At 49.5% G+C, this 23,083-nt stretch overlaps 1 protein-coding gene across 2 annotated transcripts; it reads left to right on the plus strand.

The window, feature by feature from the left end:
• Positions 1 to 857: 857 nt before the first annotated feature.
• Positions 858 to 20,738, plus strand: boc (BOC cell adhesion associated, oncogene regulated). Of its 2 annotated transcripts, XM_072711373.1 has the most exons (20): positions 858 to 2,215; positions 2,340 to 2,374; positions 13,657 to 13,785; positions 13,955 to 14,236; positions 15,416 to 15,562; positions 15,717 to 15,860; positions 15,955 to 16,254; positions 16,341 to 16,613; positions 16,696 to 16,946; positions 17,026 to 17,191; positions 17,272 to 17,346; positions 17,447 to 17,656; positions 17,732 to 17,913; positions 17,996 to 18,098; positions 18,895 to 19,017; positions 19,097 to 19,279; positions 19,369 to 19,541; positions 19,626 to 19,696; positions 19,799 to 19,938; positions 20,014 to 20,738. In XM_072711373.1, the coding sequence occupies exons 3-20, from the start codon at positions 13,665 to 13,667 to the stop codon at positions 20,175 to 20,177; spliced, it is 3,108 nt and encodes a 1,035-aa protein (XP_072567474.1). In that variant the 5' UTR covers positions 858 to 2,215; positions 2,340 to 2,374; positions 13,657 to 13,664; the 3' UTR covers positions 20,178 to 20,738. The 2 variants fall into 2 exon arrangements, with proteins under 2 accessions (XP_072567474.1, XP_072567473.1); XM_072711372.1 differs by having other exon boundaries at positions 859 to 2,374.
• Positions 20,739 to 23,083: the final 2,345 nt, after the last annotated feature.

Here is a 23,083-nt window from a genome sequence, read left to right on the forward strand (position 1 = left end):
CGTGTGTGTTTATTATGAACTTTTGGAAATATTACACATGGATCCGCATCCAGTAGCCATATCTCACAGGATGGTTCCATGTTTGTACCGATTTCTAAACTGCATTTACAGTTAATCAGTCACAGTTAATCTGCTGCTGCCTGTGCCTGTGTGATCCAGGGGAGAGAAGCAGTGCTGCCAGATCACAGGGAGGGGGGGAGGGGTGCTGTCCCATCCACACAGCCTTGGGAGTGAAAGCACAGCCTACTCACCTGACTGTGACTCTGATGGAGTCACATGGAGGTGTGCGTGTGCATGTGTATCTGAATGTGTGTGTGTGTGTGTGTGTGTGTGTGTGTGCGTGAGACTCCCCCGTCTGCAGTTTGTCACAGTGACGCAGCTGCTGAAGTCAACCAGAGGCCCTGGGCTAGGGGCCAGTTACCATGGCGCCCACTGAATGATGGGGGGGGGGGGGGGACAGGGCTCGGTATGTGGCTGAGAACACTCTGCTCATAGCCTGGGGGCCATGGCGCAGGAACAGCACCCCCCCCAGCTGACGTCCAAACCGCTGGTGGTTCAGAGCTGAAAGAGGAGACCATCCTGGGAGGGGGGAGCAGGCGCCGAGGGGGCCGCGGGGCAGGCTGGGAGCAGGACCTGCTGTGGGAGCACTGGGCAGCGGGCGTGAGGGCCACAGCAGCAGCATGGTTAATGGGCCTTTTATGGCCAGGGGACAATGGCCTTTGTGTGGGCCTAATGCAGCCTGCAGGGAGCATGGGGGCTGGGGGAGGGCAGGGGGAGGGAAGAGGAGGACGACAAAGAAGAGGAAGGGGTATCTGTGTGTGAGGGAGGAGCAAAGCAGGTATTAGTGTGTGTGTGAGGGGGGGGAGCCAGGTGTCAGTGTGTGTATGAGGGGGGGGAGCCAGGTGTCAGTGTGTGTATGAGGCAGGAGGACGGCAGGTATCAGTGTGTGTGAGGGAGGAAGGCTTGTATCAGTGTGTGAGAGAGGCAGGAAGGTGGGTATCAGTGTGTGGGGGAAAGGAAGGCGGGCATTTGTGTGTGTGAGGGAGGAAGCAGGCATCTGTGTGTTTGTGTGAGGGAGGAAGGTGGGTATCAGTGTGTGCACGAGGGAGGAAGGTGTGTATCAGTGTGTGAGAGAGAGGGGGAGGAAGGCAGGCAGAGGTAGAAAATTCACGTCCTGAAAGTAAAAATCCTGACCAAGATTTTGTTTCAACTAACCTGTTCAGTATAAAGACTCACAGTCAGAGAGTACCCAACTGGTTGGTTGCAACAAAATCTTGATCCGGATTTTTACTTTCTGCACCTGAGCTATCCACCTTTGAAGGTGGGTATCAGTGTGTGTGAGAGGCAGAAAGGTTGGTATAAGTGAGTGTGTGAGAGGCAGGAAGATGAGTGTCAGTATGTGTGAGATGCAGGAAGGAGGGTGTAAGTGAGTTTGTGAGGGAGGAAGGCAGGTTTCATTGCGTGTTTATGCATATTTGTCTAACGATAACTCTCTTCTATATCCCTCAATAACTCATTAACCTGCTTTGTCATTCCCATATGCCTAAGCAAATACAGTACTGTATTTGATTATCATTGTAGGAGCATTATTTTATTTTTAATTGCTTCTTGTGGTTTTTTCTCCTATAATAGAAAAATGTACCTTGCTGTTTAATTTAAATCGATTTTTTAAATTTTCTAAACCCAACCCCTTGACTCTTGTTACTTATTATTAATTCATTTCTGATGGAAAGCTGTTATGCTTAATTATATATATTGTGATGTTGCTAGACAATCAACCAATAAAGTTGTATATTTGCTTTTGATTTTATTATCAAAGAGCGCTCCTGGGTTTGTGGACACGCGACAAAGACCTGGAATGAAAGGTGGAGCTGCGGGATTGTGCCTTGACCAGTTTCCTGAGGGCGCGGTATGGGGAGCGCGCCCTGGGCTTCGTTGGATGGGGGACAGCTACGCCCTCAAACCAAATTTGGGAAGGGTGGAGCTTGGAAAGCTGGCGGAGGGGGTGGAGCTTGGAGAGGCCGCGAGGGGGGTGTTTCTTCATAACTTTGCAAACTTTTCTGTTTGTTTCCAGTCACGAGTGGTTGGTTCGTTTACGTTCGGGCGAGTCCCGGGTTGCGGTCCAAACCATCACCGAAAGCGCCCTGCTTATACAGCCGAGTGTGGTTCCGCAGAGCTTCGGTTCGGACGGGCCCCTTTGTTCCGACCCCCTTTGGTGAGTGGGCCGCTTTTTAGGAGCTCAGTCATCCGAAAGCGGCCTTTCAGGCCCCGGACAATGTCTGTGAATCACTGAAGCCACGGCGCTGGGTCTACTAAAGCGGGCTCCACTCTCCTCACAGGACGGGCCAAGTGAAGCGGCTTCCCGGGAATTGGGGTAAGTCTTCGGTCCTCATCGTCAGATCCTTTGGGTAAAGATCCGGTGCTACCCAGTCCGGCCGGCTTATGTTGCGCTCATATCGGGGGTCTCTGCATACGTACGTGCACTTTGTGAGGGATCGCAGCGCCCCTCCGGGCTCCTTCCCCCCTCGCCATTACAGGAGCCATTTCCCCCTTCTCTTCCCTCGGGTTAGCGGTTCCAGCACCGTAAGACTTAAGATGGTACCATTCGGGACAAATTGCTGCGCTGGTCACGTCCCCCGACATAAAACGAAACAAGGAGTCGGCAGGATGAACTGGACGTGTCTGCCTGGGGTTTGGACTGTTGTGCGTGCGCGTTTACTGTCCCGGAGGGGACTTCATGCTTAATGCGCCTTATTCTTATGTATACCTGCCTGTCCTTCCTTACCGATGGATGGAGTCGGACTTCGGCCCAAACTTGGCCCTAAGCTGTCGCCCCCACACCTAGGGTTATTTAGTTTTTGGGCTCTGCCTGCCGTTTAGGTGACGGTGAGCCAGGGTCCTGCTTTTTTTGGCAAATGGTGATACTGTAATCATCATATCAATCAGACTAATGCTTCAGGTCATTTAGCTTTTAATTATGGGGGCACCTAAGCCCCCAGCTCAGCTGCCGTGACATTAGATCTGGGGGGGGTTGCCGTGCCGTGAACCCCTCACCTGAGCTCTGTGCTGCCCCCTTTCGCTCCCAGCCCTGGTGGGTAGCTGTTACTGGCCCTTGTTTTTTAAATGGGTGTGGTGTGTCCTGATAATTGCCTGGGGGGGGGGGAGAGACAGTTATCTGGCCGATGCTGGTGCCGATTTGCCCTGCAGCCCTCAGGCGGCCTCTGTGGATGTGCTGTGATTGGGATTATCTCTCAGTACAGGAATGTGCCACTGTCCTAGTGCCAGCTCCCCCCCGCCCCACACACACACACACACACACTGTGGCTCGTTCTAACCCATCTCTCCCTCTGCTCCATCCATCCCCTCCGTCTGGTTTGCTAATGACCCTGGGGGTTTGGGGGCAGGCCTTCAATCTCATGGCTGATGTTCAGGTGGTTGGTCTGCATGGCCCCCCTGTCTCCGCTAGTGCAGATGTATTTTGGGGACTATGATGTTCCCCCCCCCAGTTCGGTGCTGATTTGGAAGGTGTGTGTGTGTGTGTTGCTCATACAGTATATGCACCCTCACCGTGAGCTTCCATGATCCTTCTCTCCTCCGGGTAGGTTTCCAGGAGATCCACTGCTCAAATCCTCTGAGCTGTGTGCGGTTGTTGTCACAGTGTCCCCATTTTGATTGGGAATTCTTGCAGGGATCTCTGTGTGTGAGTTTGTATCTCAGAAGTGTGGGGCTCCCAGTGACAGCATCTGGCTTTCATTGCTGGGTCCTGGGCCTCCTTCTTTGGGGGTTTACTGGCCCTGAGGGGCCTCGTCCCCCCTGCCTGCCAACCTGCTGGGACTTCCTCATTCCCGCTGTATGTGTGCGGATCGGATCCTTGCTTGTAATTGGTTCCATTCCTGAGTACGTTGCTGTGATTTGATGAGGCCTCATCTCATGATGGCTGTCTGTGTGTCTGCGCTTTCCATCTGAAGTTCAGGAGTTCCCTGGTTCTGAGTTCTCGAATGGGAACTTTTGTAGTTCCTGGCCACTTTCCCGTGTCATATTCCCAATATACAACAGGAACCGTGAACTTGATGTTAAATAAGCACAGGAGACGCAAAAAGTTCACACAAAACTTCACATGTAATTCACATGAATCACCACCCTAAAACAATGGAGGATGTATTGTTAAATCAGGCCAGCAGATCGGTCTTTGGATTTCCACCGAATCAAAAAAAATGTGTTAGTACTGGTGCTTGCGAGCAAGTTTATTGCTATAATCCCCTCCCTGCGAAACGTACCTGCTTTAGAGTAAGAACTAAAGGTTCAAGAACTATATCACACAGGGCTGTGGAGTCGGTAGATAAATGCTCCGACTCCAACTCCTCAGTTTCTAAATCTTCCGACTCCGACTCCTCTGTATGTATATACTATGCTAATGTATTTTCTACATCCATTGAAGCAAAGGAAGGCAACATACATGTCATTTCACCACAGAACTACTGGCTAGGAAGCCAACACTCTACTATAATGCCAGATTAAAGACAAACACAATGAAAACAAGGTTTTCACTAGCGCATAGCGAAGGGGAGCCGACGGAGCTTAGAACACACCAGATGATTTTTCCGGCGTTTGACGCGTGATGACTCGTTGAACGGGCGAAAAATTGGCAGTGCATCTGTAAATGTATGGGGGGCTTTAGGCTAGGTTCACAGTTCCCTGTAACAGTGGAACGCGACACAATGGAAAGCGGTGCCGCACCTTACTTGTGCATTACATCCCATATAGTGACGCATACAGTCAATGAAAAGCATGCTTCATGGTTACTTGACATGTTCGTTTTGTGGTAACATTATGCACTGCATGCATTGGGCTTTATTCTTACAGCAGAGAAGTAGTTCATTATGACTGTTTGTGAATTGGGACATTTCAACTTACTTTTTTAATTCCCATTTAAATTTAGTAGGAGTCGGAGTCGGTTAACTTTTTGCCGACTCCGACTCCGACTCCAGGTACCCAAAATTGTCTCCGACTCCACAGCCCTGATATCAGATGTACTACAATCGGGCCAAGCTCCTGCCGTAGGATCCTGCCTGTCTGTCTGCCGTTGTCTTTTCTCTGGGTTTCTGTGTACTGGTGGCTTTCGTCTGAAAGGGGTTCAGTCATTGTTTCATACACACACACAGTCTGCCATTAAACCCAGACAACCTGCCTGATGCTGCCTCCTCTCTTTCTCTGACTCCTCTCTCTCACCCTCCCTTCCTGGTCCACTCCGCTTCTCTCTCTCTCCCTCTCTACCCTTCTCCCTTGCCATGTATGGTTGTGAGTCTTTTCCCCCATGTTTGCTGGCACCCAATCCGCGCCCCCCCCCCCCCCCCCCGCCCCCCCCCCCCAGGATAGGGGCTGTAATGCGTGTGGCTACAAGTTTGTGGTAGAAAGAGAACCCAACATACATGCGTAAATGTGCCAGATGGACACTGGAGGGCGCCCTGGCCAAGGCTGACCCTGTGGAACCATGATGCTGGTGGGTTTCCCTGTTTTACCTGCTGAATCAGGGGCTGGACCCCTGTCAGTCTGGGCCTCCAGTCTGGGTTCAGGTGGCATGTCAGTGTGTCTGTGTTCATCCTCCTGACACCTATGCTGCCGTGTCCCGGTCAGCTTCAGTGCAGCATACCCGCAGGGCCTGGCCCACATTCCCAGAATCCTTTGGAGTGTAGTGTGGAGCTGCTGTGATTAGCATATGCCTTTGTTTACATTATGCTAATATGGGCTGCTTAGCTCATCATTAGAGCCCTGCTTAATCCCTGGCCTGTTGGTGTGCGCTTGGCATGGGGGCGGCGGGTCGTCGCCCTCTCCTTGGCAGGGCTCCACACCTGCACTTTAGGTGTCCCTCTGCAGCTGTATTTGGTCATGTGATGCTGGCATCTCCAAGTAGGGAAACGTGCAGGCGGAGGTGCACGGGGGCAGGTCACGTGTAGACGTGCACACGCCGCGGGGTACAGGGAGTGGGCAGTGTGGGAATGCGGGGTATGGGGGGGTGGGGGGTGCACACACACAGGGCCCCTCCATTCACGGCCCCCATCAGCTCTTCCTCTGGCTCTTCAGGGAAAAAAATGGCCCCTTTTAAGCGGGACCCGCGGCCTGTTGTCCTGTCTGCGCCTCACTGCATCACAATGCAGCCCCACTCTATTAAGCTGCGTTCTGCCTGTTAGTGTCGCCCAGGGCAACCGGCCGCCCGTATGGCCGCTATGCGCGGGGGCATTGTGGCCCTAGGGCCTGCGGGGGCCACTGAACCCGGCCCTCCTTGCACTTGACACCGCTTGTGTTTATCTAAAGGCGGGGGGGGGCTTTGTGGTGTTTGTGCAGGATTGAGAGGCTGCAAGGGTATAAATGGGCAGGGGGAGGGCGATGAATATTCAACAGACCCAGGAAAAGTGCCCCCCCTGAGTAGAAAGCAGATGGAATGCAGGGCCCCACTTCCAGGGGGGGGAGCCAAGTTTTATCCAATTAGCAGGGCTGTCAGAGGGAATTTATCCACCAAGGGGCACTGCCCCCCCACCCCCACCTCACTAGAACTGCCATGACACCACATGCCCAGTCAGGGCTCCCTCTCTGCCACATGCACATTAACACATATTTCATGTATTTCTATCATTGTGGGGACTCTCCATTCATTTCTATGGGCATAACCATAATCCACACAATGACATCCTTAACCATAAGAAATCAAACAAAATACAACACTTCTGGAACAGGCACATTGTTACGATCCCCAGTCTAGGGTTGGGGATCGCCAGAAAGGTAAGGGAAAGGGAGAGGGGAAGACGAGACAAGCGGGGAATAATGGAAATGGAACGTGGGAAACGAGGGATTTTTTTAAATGTTTTTTTATTTTATTTTTCACAAACACTTTCACGAACACCAGGTATAACAGACTTTGGGAGTGACCCAAACCAAAACAACAAACAAAACAGCTAACGAACACGTCCCGAAACTAATCTACCCCGTAACAAAAGGAAACAAAATCCCCTCCCCACCTAGAATACTGTGTGCAGGTTTGGTCACCATACCTCAAGAAGGACATTGCTGCCTTAGAAAAGGTGCAACGAAGAGCTACGAGAATGATTCCTGGTCTTAGAGGAATGTCTTACGAGGAGAGGTTAGCGGAACTGAATCTGTTTAGCCTTGAGCAAAGGAGACTAAGGGGGGATTTGATTCGGGTCTATAAGATTCTAACGGGTCTGGATGCTGTTCAGCCAAATCACTATTTCAATATTAGTCTAAATACTAGAACTCGTGGAAATTAGCGGGAGAACATTTTAAAACAAATTTGAGGAAGCACTTCTTTACACAGCGTGTAGTTAGAGTATGGAATAGTCTTCCTGCTAGTGTAGTGGAAGCTAAAACCTTGGGTTCCTTTAAATCAGAGCTAGATAAGATTTTAACAACTCTGAGCTATCAGTTAAGTTCTCCCCAAAAGAGCTTGATGGGCCGAATGGCCTCCTCTCGTTTGTAAATTTCTTATGTTCTTAAAATTACACTAAATTCTGACTCCCTACACAGACACATACAGACACACAGACATACACACATACAAACAGACATACACTCACATGCTCTCCAGTTATCTGTCCTCCCTTATCTGCGTCGGTCCCAAGGTACGATTCGAATATCAAACAGGAAATATGAGCACCGTCGTCCTCTCCATTGCAGCTGCTTTTCCTCTGGGTTACTGATGCCCAAGTTGCCTTTGAAGCCTCTGTACATGGGGGTGGGGGTGTTGCCTTCATACTGGCACATGCTGTGTGCTGCTTCTCTAAAAGGGGTGCGGGCACCCTCCCCACCCACATTCTTGCCAGGGAGAGGATTGTGTTTGTGTGCGTGTGTGCACACGTGTGTGTGAACGACAGCGAGAGAAACAGACTGTCCAGCTCTGCTGGCTTACACTCTGCAGGCTCATTAATCATCCTTAGTAGCGACGGGTTGGGAGTAAAGTGGGATCCTAGGAGGGTGCGGCGGGGGGGGGGGATGTTGGCTGGCTGGGAGTGAAGGACCACCCTCTCCATCCTGACGGGAAGTTGTTAGTTTAACCTGACAGGAAAGAATTCAGGGAAACTTGGCAGAGGCACCCTGATGGGGGTGCGGGGGGGCAGATGGGGGCCCCGCCTTTAACTGCTAGACAGAGCAGCTTTGCACGCACACACCCCCACCTTCTGTCCTGCTGTAACTGTTTTAAAGCTCTACCTGTTTTTCCCTCCCCAAAGCCCAACGCACCCACCCGCACTGCCACTTCTGTAAATGCACCCTCTGTACTGGCCCTGCTACCTGTATCAGTACCAGCAGGGAGTGAGTCATATCTGATTCCTGTCCTGGGGGCGGTGGGGGTGTCCCGGGGGCGGTTTGCAGCTTGTTTTGTGCTCTGAGTGATGTGTGTAGTTTGGCACCAGTTGCTGTTTGCTGGTTGTTTACTATCGTCTCTCTTTAGCTGTGAGCTTCCGCATTTGTTTGACATTTTGAATTTTGCCATTTACTCTCGCTGATTGTTTGGTTTGGTTGTAGTATGTTTAGTGTTGATTTGGTGTTTGTTTCCTGCTGTTTTGTTTTGTGTGTTGATACTGAATGGGTGTTTGGTTTGTGGATACTCTGTGGTGCACATAGAGATGCACATTATACGGGATGATATTTGTAGAAAATCTAAATATTGGTATTAAGGGATGCATTGATATGATTTTTTTTCTTTTCTTTCCCGATACCAATTTCTTGGGTATCATCCAATACCAAGTACTGATCAGATACCAGTGTTTTATTAATTAGCTGTATGGTTCACTGTGTGGAAGAGACAGTTTTCGGCTTGGAAGGTCTCTATAGAGGAAAACAACATTGACTGTAATGGTCATTTACCATTAATTATCCAAATACACTGCAATTTTTTCCCCCACAAATGTTATCTTAATGCTCTTTTGCAAAATGTTGTGCATTATAGTCTAAAAGAATGATTTGATTTTAAGCTAATTGGGTGATTAAGTGGTGGGAGGTTGCCTATGCGCAGACTATTTCTTATGGAAAATATAAAAATGCATTTTTTTTTTTGATGGGGAGGTACTCCAGATGCATGTCCAACAAGAGCATCATCATACCAAAGTGTCTGAATCACCCCCAAATCACCCGTTAGCTTCCCGTGGATGGGATACATGAATGGTTCATGGACTGCATTTATATAGCGCTTTTTTTTACTACTCTTACGAGTACCAAAGCGCTTTACAGTTATGCCTCACATTCACCCATCCACACTCACATTCACATTCACACACCGGTGGCGGAGGCTGCCATGCAAGGCGCCAACCAGCTCACCAGGAGCAATTTGGGGTTCAGTGTCTTGCTCAAGGACACTACGATGGAGTCAGGAGGACCCGGGGCTCGAACCTGCAACCCTCCGGTTGCCGAACGGTAGCACCACCATCGCCCCATAGCTATCTATCAAGGTATCCGACTGCTTTGCCATATTTTAATATACTTCGTAAAGAATTTTAGTCATTATGTTTTGATCAGGTATAACTTGGAGTGACGTCAGTGTGAACTCCTTTACCTAAGAATTACTGCAGTGTGTAAAGCATTAACCCACTAATACCACGGTTACAACACATTTGGCTTACGCATTTTGTACATGTTTAAGACTTTGTTTACTTTTAAACTTTTAAAGCTCTACATGGATTAGCCCCTTCCTATATACCTGAACTTTGCACATACATCACCATGAGATCCATGAGGTCACCGGAGCTCTTTTGGCAGTTCCTAGGACAAGGTTAAAAATGAAGGCAGATGGCGCATTTGCCATTGCAGCACCTAGGCTTCAGAACAGACTGCTCATCTATATTAGGGGGCTTCCTCGGTTTCTGATTTTAAACTTAAACTGAAAACTCATTGTTATTCTTTTGCATTTAAAGAAACCTGAGATTAATTTGAGTGGTCCATTTGTTTTACGTAATATGTGTTTCTGCATTCAATTTAATTTAATTTTGCCAAAAGCACCCCCACATCATCCCTGTGTTCACCAGGCGCACCAAAAGTACAGTGTAAAATTAAACATCCATATTTGCTTTTAAATATCTTGATAATTAAATCACTCACTTGACACTGTTCCTCAGACATATTTATTTTGGATTATTTAGACCAAATTATTGAAACATTTGTATTCTGAAAAAGAAAATGACTCCTCTGAAATCATTGAAGAACTTGGTTTACATCTTTTCCGTGTTTGAGAGTGGCGTGCATAGTGCTGTGTTTCTCATGTATTTAGACTAATTGTTCCTTGTACAGGCTTACACTGCTATCGGCTGGTGTCGGGGTAAGAACAAATAATTTAACAATTCTGTTGAAAACGAATGCTCAATCTGCCGGCCAGATTTAATGAGTTATAAACATATTGCGGGCCAGTACTTCAAAACCTCTTCTAGGTGGTCTTCATAAAGTTTAATTAATCAGCCAAGACATTTGACCAATGCTGATTTTAGAGATGCACCGATCTCATACTGCTATTGGACCAATACTGATTCAAATAGCTGGATCAGGTATCAGTGCCAGTATGGCCAGTCTATGGGACCAGTCTATTCAATTCAGTTCTGTGTTACTGTGTGTTTACGTCCATGTGCGAGTACTACATCAGTGTCAGCTATAGGCCTGTACATCTTGCTAGGAGGTCATAGCATAGAGGGAGTTAATTGGGCAGCATGGACACGCTTTCACACTTGAGCTTGCAGTGGCAACAAGTTCTACAGCTACTTGTAATATCTGCAGAGCCAATGATTCTAGGGGTGGTGGTAACACCGCAGATTATAACACAACTAATTTACGGTGGCTTGGGTCGTAAATAACCATGATATTTAATAGTAGGCTTGGGCGATCTCATTTTTCATGGTTTTCGGGCTATAGGGCTACGCGGGAATGGGGAAAGTGGTAATAGTGCAGATATCCGCAGTAATCCGTGGAAATTGGGGAAATGATAACAATTTTCTCACTAACAGTGGGATGGAGATGATCTTTATGGTATTCCTGTGAGGATGGTAACAAAAAGTATGGTGACATCGCAGCAACAGTAATAAAATTGCTCATATATGCATATTCTTATAGGCGTATCTGCTGTATTAAGTCATTGTCATTTTGTTCTCTTAAAATATGCCCTGCAAGGCAAATATGCCCTGCAGCCGCACGGAGGTTATAACCTATTACTGGTATTGTTGAGCATGAAAAAAACAATTGGTTGCACAGATGTGAAAATTTTGGCCTTACCAATAACCGATATATTTTTGTCTAAGTACTAATACTGATCATTGGCGAACACTGATCTCCATACATCTAGTGAAACTTTCAGTGACTCTATCTTTTAATAGGAGTGGGGGGGGGGGGGTGGTCAGTTCAGTCACCAATCGTGAGTCTTCGATGGATAGGCATTGATTTTTTTAAATTGCCAATTAGTTATTTCGGGGGTTGTTGCCTTGCACATGCAGCTACGGATTTGTGATGGACCAACTTGGTGTCAGGAAAGATTTGTTTGAATGTCAGTGGTATTTACCTTGGCAAATCCTGCAGATAGCCTTACTCATGTCTAGGATCCTGTTAACATTACAGAATGCAAAATTTGCTCAAACTGAGTTAGTGTTGGAATAGTGTCTGCACACACTTGCTTATTTAATCAAGCCATGTGCAAGTGGCAAATATATTAGCAGTAACAAATGTGACCAGCATAATTACAGTAACCTGTGTTTAAACAATATCACAGTGAAAGCTCTTTAATATTGAAAGATGCAGCTTTTTCTAGAGATGTAGCGGTACGCACCACTGTGCAATTTTGGTACAGCAGGGAAACAGAATTTGTTGTGGGACTGTTTACTAGAACTTCAAAAACAATTTGGGACAGTTGCAATTCAAAGGAAGTGCATCTGTCGACATGCCTGAATTACACAATCTAAGACACGCACACTAGACATGTAAAATTAAATAAAAATTCAGAAATAAACTGCATGATGAACCAAATCCACTGTTCTCTACTACTGAGTATAGTGCATTTCTCTACACTAGCAGGAAGACTATTCCATACTCCAACTACACGCTGTGTAAAGAAGTGCTTCCTCAAAATGTTGTCCCGCTAATTTCCACTTATGACCACGAGTTCTAGTATTTAAACTAATATTGAAATAACCATTTGGCTGAACAGCATCCAGACCTGTTAGAATCTTGTATACCTGGATCTTGTCCCCCCTTATTCTCCTTTGCTCAAGGCTAAACAGATTCAGCAGGTATGGTGACCAAACCTGCACACAATATTCTAGGTGGGATCTTACCAAGGAATTATATAATCGTAGCATCACCTACCTTGACTTAAACTCCACACACCTAGCGATGTAACCCAACATCCTATTGGCCTTTTTATTGCTTCCCCACACTGGCGAGAGTGGGACATGGAAGCATCAACATACACACCAAGGTCTTTCTCGTAATCAGCTACCTTTATTACCATGGAACCCATAAAATATCTGTACTTTATATTTCTGCTCCCTGCATGGATTACCTTACATTTATCTATGTTAAATTTCATCTGCCAAGTATCAGCCCAGTCGCTAATTAAATCCAGACATCGTTGTAGCCAGGGCTGTGGAGTCGGTAGATAAATGCTCCTCAGTTTCTAAATCTTCCGACTCCGACTCCTCTGTATGTATATACTATGCTAATGTATTTTCTACATCCATTGAAGGAAAGGAAGGCAACATACATGTCATTTCACCACAGAACTACTGGCTAGGAAGCCAACACTCTACTATAATGCCAGATTAAAGACAAACACAATGAAAACAAGGTTTTCACTAGCGCATAGCGAAGGGGAGCCGACGGAGCTTAGAACACACCAGGTGATTTTTCAGGCGTTTGACGCGTGATGACTCATTGAACGGCCGAAAAATCGGCAATGCATCTGTAAATGTATGGGGGGCTTTAGGCTAGGTTCACAGTTCCCTTAACAGTGGAACACAACACAATGGAAAGCGGTGCCGCACCTTACCTGTGCATTACATCCCATATAGTGACGCATACAGTCAATGAAAAGCATGCTTCATGGTTACTTGACATGTTCGTTTTGTGGTAACATTATGCACTGCATGCATTGGGCTTTATTCTTACAGCAGAGAAGCAGTTCATTATGACTGTTTGTGAATTGGGACATTTCAACTTACTTTTTTAATTCCCATTTAAATTTAGTCGGAGTCGGAGTCGGTTAACTTTTTGCCGACTCCGACTCCAGGTACCCAAAATTGTCTCCGACTCCGACTCCTCGACTCCGACTCCGACTCCACAGCCCTGGTTGTAGCCTCTCTGCTGCTAGATCTTCTGCTACACCACCCACCTTGGTGTCGTTTGCAAATTTAACCAGTTTACTGTACGTATGGGTGTCAATATCATTAATGTAAATTAGGAACAATAGTGGTCCTTAAATTGAACCCTGTGGTACCCCACTATGAACGCTGGCCCACTTTGACATTGTGCCTCTAATAACTACTCGCTGCTTCCTGTCTGTTAACCAGTTATTAATCCAGGCCGCTACAGTCCGTAAAATCCCTGCAGCTTTGAGCTTAAGCAAGAGCCGTTTGTGGGGGACATCAAAGGCCTTCTGACTCTCTGATCTACATGCAGACAGTGCGATGTGGCCGACAATCTGGCAGTTCCTGCTGATGGCCCGGATGCTTTGGCGATATGGGCGAGACTCCCAGCTGCTGGGGCTGCTGCTGTCGTGTATATGGCTGGGCGGAGCCTCTGCTGACAGTGAGTAGGATCCACCCCCTGGTTGCTGGTGTGCAGATTCTTGCTTCATTTAACCTGTAGTTTGCTGACATACTGTTTGCTGTAACTGTAGAGTCAGGCATTTCATGGCTGACCCCCCACTGGGGCTCCAGCCGTATACTCTGCTGTTAACTCCCTGCTCTTTCTGCAGGTCGAGTGCCCATCCTCACAGAAGAACCGCTCTCTGTGGTGCAGAAGCTGGGTAGCAGCGTGACCCTGCACTGCGAGGCTCGTCCTAACAACGTTAGCCTCAGCTGGCGCCTCAACGGCCGGGAGCTGGCTGAGGCCGACCTGCAATTGCTGGGGGCGTGGCTGCTCCCCGGTGGCTTCTACATCCAGACCCTGAGTGAGCTCGCTCTGGGCCGCTACCAGTGCGTGGCCAGCACCAGCCTGGGGGCGGTAGCCAGTGTGCCTGCCAACGTCACCGCGGCCAGTGAGTACAGTGTGCAGTGAGTACAGTGTGCAGTGAGCACAGTGTGCAGTGAGCACAGTGTGCAGTGAGCACAGTGTGCAGTGAGCACAGTGTGCAGTGAGTACAGTGTGCAGTGAGTACAGTGTGCAGTGAGTACAGTGCGCAGTGAGTACAGTGTGTGTGGTTTACCCCCTCCCATCCCCAAACACAAAATACACTACACACATGTGTCATTGTGCCGTAACCACCACCCCACTGAACCCCTCCCTGCTGCTCTCCTCCACGTTTGGCTGGCAGTGTTGTCTTAAGCATTTCACAGTGACTGGCCATTTGTCATCTTTCTATCTCGCTCTTCAGAAATGGCTGCCTGCCCCCCTCTGGTCATCTTTCACACACATTCCTTGGCTTGAAATATGATTGCATGAGCAGCACTTGGCTCCCCCTCTACCTCTTAAGGGGGCTGTAACTTTGGGGGCCTTATTGAATCAGCCCTGGGGGTCCCGACTCGCTGCCTTAAAACTAACTCCTCCACAACATCTGCTTGGCATTTGCCTGTCATTTGCGCTGCACGTGGGTGGGGCCGCGTAGGTGTGTGTGTGTGTGTATGTGTGTGTGGGGGGGGGGGACCCAGACCCGGACCCAGTATGCCTGCCAAGAAGGGGTTAAACTGCTGCTGTGAAAATAAGGCCTGGATGATTTAGTAACCAGAGTCCCTCCCTCACCCCTCCAGTCCAGCTGAGGATCTTGGGGGTATGTAGCTGGCCCCTCACTCTTTCATCAGTGTGTGTTTCTTCTCAATCCATGTTCCCTGTCCCGAAGTTCTAAGTGGGCACAGGGCATAGACACAACGTATAGGTCGGTACAGCATTCTGTTGGACTTCCTGCCCAGTGATGTTGCTGATGTAGAGCAAACGGGCCAACCAGAACGAGGCCCAAGGGTGAGGCCTCATGTTGTCTGGGCCTTGGGCCCATCAGTCGGCTTGGCGCCACGTGGAAGTGTAGCTGCAAGCTGGGCCCATTCCCAAGCAACTCGGACAGCTCCCCCCAAACTGGAATTTTTTTGTCTGAAACTCAAGGACATTGCTCTCCACCATGAATCCCTCCCCGAGTGTCTCTGGGCTTGTTAGTCCTCAGTGTGATAGGGAGTGGTTTCCAGGCTGAGAGATATTCAGAAACGTCTCTACCACTGTCTGCACACAGAGCTGCGCGACTTTGAGCCAGACGACCAGCAGGAGATCGAGGTGGACGAGGGGAATACTGCGGTCATTGAGTGCCAGCTGCCGGAGAGCCAGCCTCAGGCTCAGGTCCGCTACAGCGTCAAGCAGGAGTGGTTGGACGCCTCCAGAGGTGAGCCTGCTCCACAGTGCCCCCTGCTGTCGTACAAAAGCCTGAAATTTCTCCTTGAATGGTACAATGCTGGTCATTAGTGGTTTGGTACCATAACAGGCACGTCCCACCCACCCCCCAACACTACTGAGCTCACCCCCTTTCTGGCACACAGGGAACTACCTCATCATGCCATCAGGAAACCTGCAGATCATCAATGCCAGCATGGAGGACGAGGGCACGTACATGTGCGCCGCGTACAACCCCGTCACGCAGGAAGTAAAGACATCTGTGTCCACTGACAGGCTGCGCATTCGCAGTAAGGCTACAGCTCTCACATGCACACACAGTATCCCACAGCATCACAGGGAGGTGCTAACCCCACACCCAACTCCTACCCCCTACCCCACAAGGGTCTCCTCCGGAGGGGGTGCGCATCATTTACCCCCCCACCCCCCGCTCCGTCATGGTGCCCAAGGGCCAGCGCCTGGTGCTGGAGTGTGTGGCCAGCGGGATCCCACCCCCGCGGGTCACATGGGCCAAGGATGGCACTGACCTGCCACTTGCCAACACCACCCGCTTCCTGCTGAGCAATCTGCTGATTGATGCCGTGGCTGAGGCCGACTCCGGCACCTATGCCTGCCGTGCTGACAACGGGCTGGGTGTGTTCGGCCCGGGCTCCTCCTCTGTGCGCTACCACGTGCAGGTGACCGGTGAGTAGGCCTGTCCGGCGGCACAGGGGCGTGCATAAACACGGGGACCTGTGCTCAACTGACTGCCACACTGCCCCCCTCCCCAGAGCCCCCACAGGTGAGGATTGAGCTGCAACGGCAGTCCGTGTCCTGGGGGAGTGCTGTTCGCTTCACTTGCCTAGTGCTGGGGAATCCGACACCGTCCGTGACATGGTTGCACAATACCCGCCCCCTGGTAGCATCGCCGCGACACCGGCTGTCGCCGCGGGTGCTGCGTGTGCTGCAGGTGGGGCCGCAGGATGATGGTGTGTACCAGTGCATGGCTGAGAACGCCATGGGCAGCGCACAGGCCTCCGCCTACCTGCTCACCGTCCCTGCTGGTCAGTAGCCGCACCCCAGCCTCACGGCCACTCCCCCCTCTGGCTCCCGCTACACATCCTCACCCCCACCCCAACCCCACAGGAACCTCTCGCACAGGGAAGCTGCCCTCCCCGGACATTCTGCGTCCCAACGAGCCAGACACGCCATGGAGGGGGGGGGGCACACAGGTGCCACCAACCTGCTCAGAGACAGGGGGGGCAATCTCACAAGCGGAGGCCCCAGTGATCCTGAGCCAGCCACGCACCGGCCGCACCGACCTCTACGAGCTGACCTGGAAGCCGCGGCGTGAGGGTGGCACCCCCGTGCTGGGGTACAATGTCAAGTACAGGAAGGTAAGTGGTCTGCTGGCCTGTGGTGTCCCGTAGCTACCAATAGGGGGAGCCACTACTCAGCGCCGTCGCTACCTTGCAGGTCGGGGACTCGAACTCGAACTGGACCATGATGAATGTCTCTGGGGGGCAGCACAAGCTGACACTGGCCCAGCTCGAGCCGGCCAGCCTGTACGAGGTGGAGATGGCAGCCCGGAACTGCGCAGGTCTGGGCCACCCAGCGATGATGACCTTCCGGACTGGCAAGGGTATGGGCAGGGACAAGGGCAGGGGGAATGCAGGGTGGGTTAATGTAGGCAAGCATGACCCAAGTTCTCTGTCCTCACAGGCCGAAAGCCCCAAGGCCCTGGTAGCCAGAGTGACCCCCCCAGAACACTGCCTATATCGTTGCCTCGCCTATCTCGTAAGTAGCCCCGCCCCCCCACACCTTTTGACCTCCGACCTCTACTGTGGGTGTGGCTTTGGCTTTCCATGCTCACATAGTTTCATGTTTCTGCGCAAAGCTCCGGAGGCACCGGACCGACCCACAGTCTCCATGGCGACAGAGACTTCTGCCTACGTGACATGGATTCCCCGTGGCAACCGGGGCTTCCCCATCCAGTCCTTCCGAGTAGAGTCCAAAAAGCTGCGCAAGGGCGAATTGGACTGGGTGCTGGCTGTGGACCACATCCCCCCCTCGAGGCTCTCAGTTGAAGTCTCTGGCCTGGAGAAAGGTGAGTGTGCCCCCCATCCCCCTCTACCACCACATCCCGGCTGGTTGTGTGAATCGCTCCCTCATCCCTTCTCAGGAATGTCCTACAAGTTTCGGGTGCGAGCAGTGAATGTGCTGGGGGAGAGCCCCCCGAGTGCACCCTCTAAAGCCTACGCTGTGGTGGGCGGGGGGCATAACCCCCCCAAGCGGCCCGTCAACGGACCTTATATCACGTACAATGAGGCTATCAATGAGACCACCATCATCCTGAAGTGGACGGTAAGGGTTGGGTCTGTGTGGGCGGGACTTCTGCTGGGCTTGGGGATCTGATTGGCTCATTGTCCCCCCCCTCCCCCCACAGTACACACCACTGACCAACAACACCCCCATCTACGGCTTCTACATCTTCTACCGGCCAACAGACAGCGACAACGACAGTGACTACAAGAAGGACGTTGTGAAGGGTAGGCATGTGCTATGTGTGGTGTGTGGCTCTGAAACCCTGTCTCGTCTCTCCATCAGAGCATGTGAGCAGGTGATAATTTCCGCTCCTCTCTCACGAGGCTGTTGGCTTCGCACGGGACAAATAATCTGCATGCCTAACAACTGTCACCTTAAACGAAAGCCTTGTATCATAAAGAAATATGAGCAATTGCAACATTGTCACTCAGAACAGAAAATATTTACTTTTAAACAACATATGGGCAACAACGGACAGGTTTGGCAATGGCATTCCTCTCAAAAATAAGCGTAAAAATAAAGGAATCAGTGGGCTTAACCTAAAGAATATACAGGCTAAGCATCCACGTTTTAAATTCCTCAATTTTTTTTTTTTTTTTCTGTTGATACTGATGCTGCGTCTCTCTATAAAATAAAATTTCACTGACAGCGTTACACTCATGTTTCCGAGAAAGGTGTCTTTTTAGATTCCAAAATGATTCTTTACTCACTGAATCAGTTTCACCACATTGTTGTTCTTGCTCTACATTATTGTCATCTATACCTTTGATAAGAATAGTATCTATCAGTTTTCTTTGTGAAATACTTTAAGAATTCCATCTCGGCCAGTTTGTGTAACATAATTGTACAGATGAATTCTGGGTAGATCTGGGCATGCCTCAGAGTCATAGGGTGATTGGTATCGGAGCAAAATTGGAGCAAGAAGAGCGACCGCTCCAGCCTTAATTTAAAAAAACCGCTCCATGCTCTGACCAAATTCCGCCCGCTCCGCTCACATGCTCTGTTCTCCGCCCCTTTCAGGTGATCAATACTGGCACTCGATCACGGACCTGCAGCCAGAGACCGCCTACGACATCAAGATGCAATGCTTCAACGAGGGCGGCGAGAGCGAGTATGGCAATGTCGTCATCTTGGAGACCAAAGGTAAGCTGAGCACACCCCCCAGCCAACCAGGGAAAGGCCCCGCCCACCCCATGCCACCCTGACACCCCCCTCTCCCCAGCCCGCAGGCACCCACGCCCCCTGCCCACAGAGCCGCCTACACAGAGTGCGGAGCACCCCGGGGGCCCGGTGCCCCGGCCCAGTGACCTGCCATACCTGATTGTGGGTGTGGTGTTGGGGGCCTTCGTCTTCATCATCGTGGCCTTCATCCCACTTTGCCTGTGGAGGGCATGGTCGAAGCAGAGTGAGTAAGGGAGGGAGGGAATGTGAGATGGGGGGAGATCCCCCAGAAATTCTGGGGCCCCAGCTGACACCCACGTGATGCCCTTCCAGAGCAAACACCAGACCTGTGCTTCCCAGCCAGCACCGCCTCCTGCCACTACACAGTGGTTCCTTTGCAGGGATTTGCACTGGTCGGCCCCCACCACACTGATGGTCCACTCCCCCAGGGAGAGCGCCCCTCGGAGGCCAAGCGACCCACCTACTTCCTGCCAGACCCGCCCCAGGTGAGGCCGTTTGACTGAGTGCTGGGGGGGGAGGGGGTGGATGAAATGCAGATCCATGACCAGAATTGTGGCTGGCTGCTTCAGGAGGAAGAAGAGCCCCAACTGGAGGATGACACCCTGCTCCCCCAACCTGGTAGCTACCATTCCTGCAGCAGGTAAGTGTGGCCCAGCGGAGTATCACCGCTGTCCTCCAGGGGTCCCCTAAATGACGGAAAACCTCTCATGTCAGACCTCCATGTCCTGCTCACTCCCAACAGCCATGGACAGGAGAAATCCTACCTGCCAGATGACTCCACCCAGCAGCTCCTCAACACCTCAGACCAGCCATTGAGCAGTGGAGATAGTGAAGCCCGGCACCTCAGAGGGTGCGTGACCAGCAGAATGGATGCCAGTGCAGGTACGAGCACCTCCCTTTGGCCAAAGCCAGTTTTAATGTCTCACGGAGAGCAAACTGACCATCTCTTCATTACAGATTTGCCATGCTGTTCTGCGGTGACACCCACGGGGGGCTCTCAACCTCTGAAAGAGTCCAGCAGCCCAGTGTTTTCCCATAATACACTGCGACAGGAAGTGGGTGGCAGGCACAGTGGAACATGGCCTGAAGAGAACCGGATGGTAGATTTTTTAGAGGCATAAAGACTGTCCGAGAAAAGATGGTGTTTATTTTTTTATGACATATTTATATATTTATACTTTTGTAAATGCATTTACATATGTTTTATACTTTAAGGAGGGTTTGTTATATTGGAATGCTTTTTTTATTGAGCTCTATCAACAACAGCTGTAGTATTACAGTCAGTAATGTAGTTCTTGTGTAAAGCTGCATTTCTGTCAACGTGTGCTGTGTATTCTAGCTGGAGAAGGAGCTTTTCTTCTGTAAAGGCTGTAGTTACTCTCTGAGTATGATCAGTGCCGTCCTGCCTGCAGTTACTCTCAGTGTATGATCTGCGCCGTCCTGCCTGCAGGTATTCTGAGTATGATCAGTGCCGTTCTGCCTGTAATGGATTTCAGTGTACATGACCGTTTCAGCATTAAAACGACGCAGAATGTGAGTTTCCTCTGCTTGAGGTGTGGGTGTATTTGGCTTGTGAGAGCATGTGGTTGTAAGTGGTTTATTGTTGTATCTGCGCACTTACTGTAATAATCCAGTGTTGGGCTTTTTATACAACCGATCGCATTAAAGTTGGGATTACATGATGCGTGAATCCTTCATTTCGACCCCCAGCCCTGCAGATGACTATGAATCACGTTCTTCGATTTTCGTTTGCTTCAGTGTGGATTTTTTTGAAGCCTAAGTAAGCTAACCTGTTAAGAGGTTAACTGGGCTCCTGCAGAACCTTGCAGATGGGTGATGAATCACACTAACCTGGGACTTTACTCCAGCTCTTTTCAAAGCTCTGGGTGTGGCTCTTCTAGACAGCAAGCAAAATGGTCTGACTTTTTTTAGCGACGAGCTGAAGCCGTGTCCTATTCTCCAGCAGTGAGATGACATCAGCAAAGCAGCTTTGAGCAATAAGGGTTCGGATTCCATATACATTTCTTTGATGCTCTGCTGCACTGTGTTAACTGTGGAGATGAATAATGTGGAAATGCACTTAAAACAGGAAAGCCTTGTGACCCCCGTTAAAACTGCCTGTTCGATCTGGAGGCTGCAAGCTTGATTTCCATAGTAAATGGATATGAAAAGCATACACACCCCTGTTAAAATGCCAGTTTTTGTGATGTAAAAAAATGAGACCAGGATAAATCATTTCAAAACTTTTCCCACTTTTAATGTGACCGGTAACATGTACAATTCAATTGAAAAACAAATCTGTGAGGGTAAAAAATATATTTTTTTAAAATGTTCAATAAGCTGCTTGGATAAGTGTACATACCCCTAAACTAATACTTTTGTTGAAGCACCTTTTGGTTTATTTACAGAATTCAGTCTATGTGGGTAGGAGTCTCTCAGCATGTCACATCTTCACTTGGCAATATTTGCCCACTCTTCCTTGCAAAAGTGCTCCTAATCTGTCAGATTGCAAGGGCATCTCTTCTGCACACCCTTCAGGTTCCCCCAACAGATTTTCACTTGGATTTAGGTCTGGACCATTCCATAACTTTAATTTGGCTTCACCAGAAAGATTCCCTTGTTGATTTAGATTCAAGTCTTCAGTCTGTGATTTTCTCCACATATTGCACCATTTGCTGCATCTTTTGCTTGGTGTGTGAAGATGCAGAGCCACAAGACAGTGATGCAGTGATAGACTCTATCAGGACTCTATACATGGACTTGCTAGTCTTTGAGATGAGAGCAACCAGGGTGGTGCCATTTGCAAACTTAAGTTTCTGTTCAACAAAACATAGCAGACAGGTGGGGGGATGTTGAGCTGCCACAGGTTATCCAGTAGAAAGTCAGAAATGATGGTGTTCGATGCGGAGCTAAAAACAACACCACCCGCACTCATAAGTGTTGGGGCTGTCCGGGTGCAGGATGGAGTTCAGTGCCAAGTTAGTGGCAACAGACCTGTTTGTGCTGTAATGCAAACTGCAGAGAGTCCTGTAGGGCCTCAGGCATATCACTGAGGTGCTGAAGTAGAAGTTGCTCAAAACACTTCATGACTACAGATGTTAAGGCAATTGGTCTGTAGCCACTATTTAGCTACTATGATGCAGGTACTGTGGACTTGATCAGGGAGTGACTGATGAGATCAACGAGGATGGAGAAAAGCTGACACTCTGCCCATATAGATTTACTGATTATGCAACGCAGCGATTTTCATTTAACCATGCTGCATGTATAAGAAGATAGTCCTGTATTTTACCAAATATCTCAAGAGTTTTGTGTGTTTCATCCAGTTGTTCCTGGATACTCTCATCAGCCCAAATTTCCAGCAAACACTGCACCTCTGCCATAGACCAAAGTGATCCTGTCATTACCCGATCTGTACAGCCGACCCAATCCGTTCCTTCCAGGTCCAGTTTATGAATAGTGTACATGTGTGCATGTGTATTAGTTACATAATCAACATCATGTCTGTTCTGAGCTTGGACACCGTTAGCGATCACACTAGATGTGTACCGTATCCAAGTCCGACTAGCCGCCTGAAGTGGAGGGCCAGAGCACAATACGGAGCGATCATATTAGTCAAACAAATTAGACTCTGGGGGTCAAACATGCTCATGCTTACAGTACATAAAACAGAAAGAACTATGGCAGGCTGCAGAGCATTCTCTTACAGATCTCTGCAGCTGTGGGATAGTCTTCCAACAGATGTGAGGGACTCAGGCTCACTCTCAATATTCAAGTCTAGAATAACAAAAACACTTGTTTAGTCTAGCTTATAGGGACTCTAATTCTAGCTCTAGCTAACTGCTGACTCCCAGTTAGACCTATAGTGTGAGGTGTAGAGCTGGGTGGCGATTGGTGCCATTGGCTTTGGATGAAGTGAACTGTCAGTGCTGTCACTCTAGCTTCACACCCATTGGGGAATTACAGTGCTGATATTTCAGGGATTCCCTATGTCTGCGTTCCCACCTGTCACTCCCTTATCTGCCGG

This window comes from Paramormyrops kingsleyae, chromosome 4 (assembly GCF_048594095.1).
Source record: "Paramormyrops kingsleyae isolate MSU_618 chromosome 4, PKINGS_0.4, whole genome shotgun sequence".
In the NCBI taxonomy this organism is placed as follows: domain Eukaryota; kingdom Metazoa; phylum Chordata; class Actinopteri; order Osteoglossiformes; family Mormyridae; genus Paramormyrops; species Paramormyrops kingsleyae.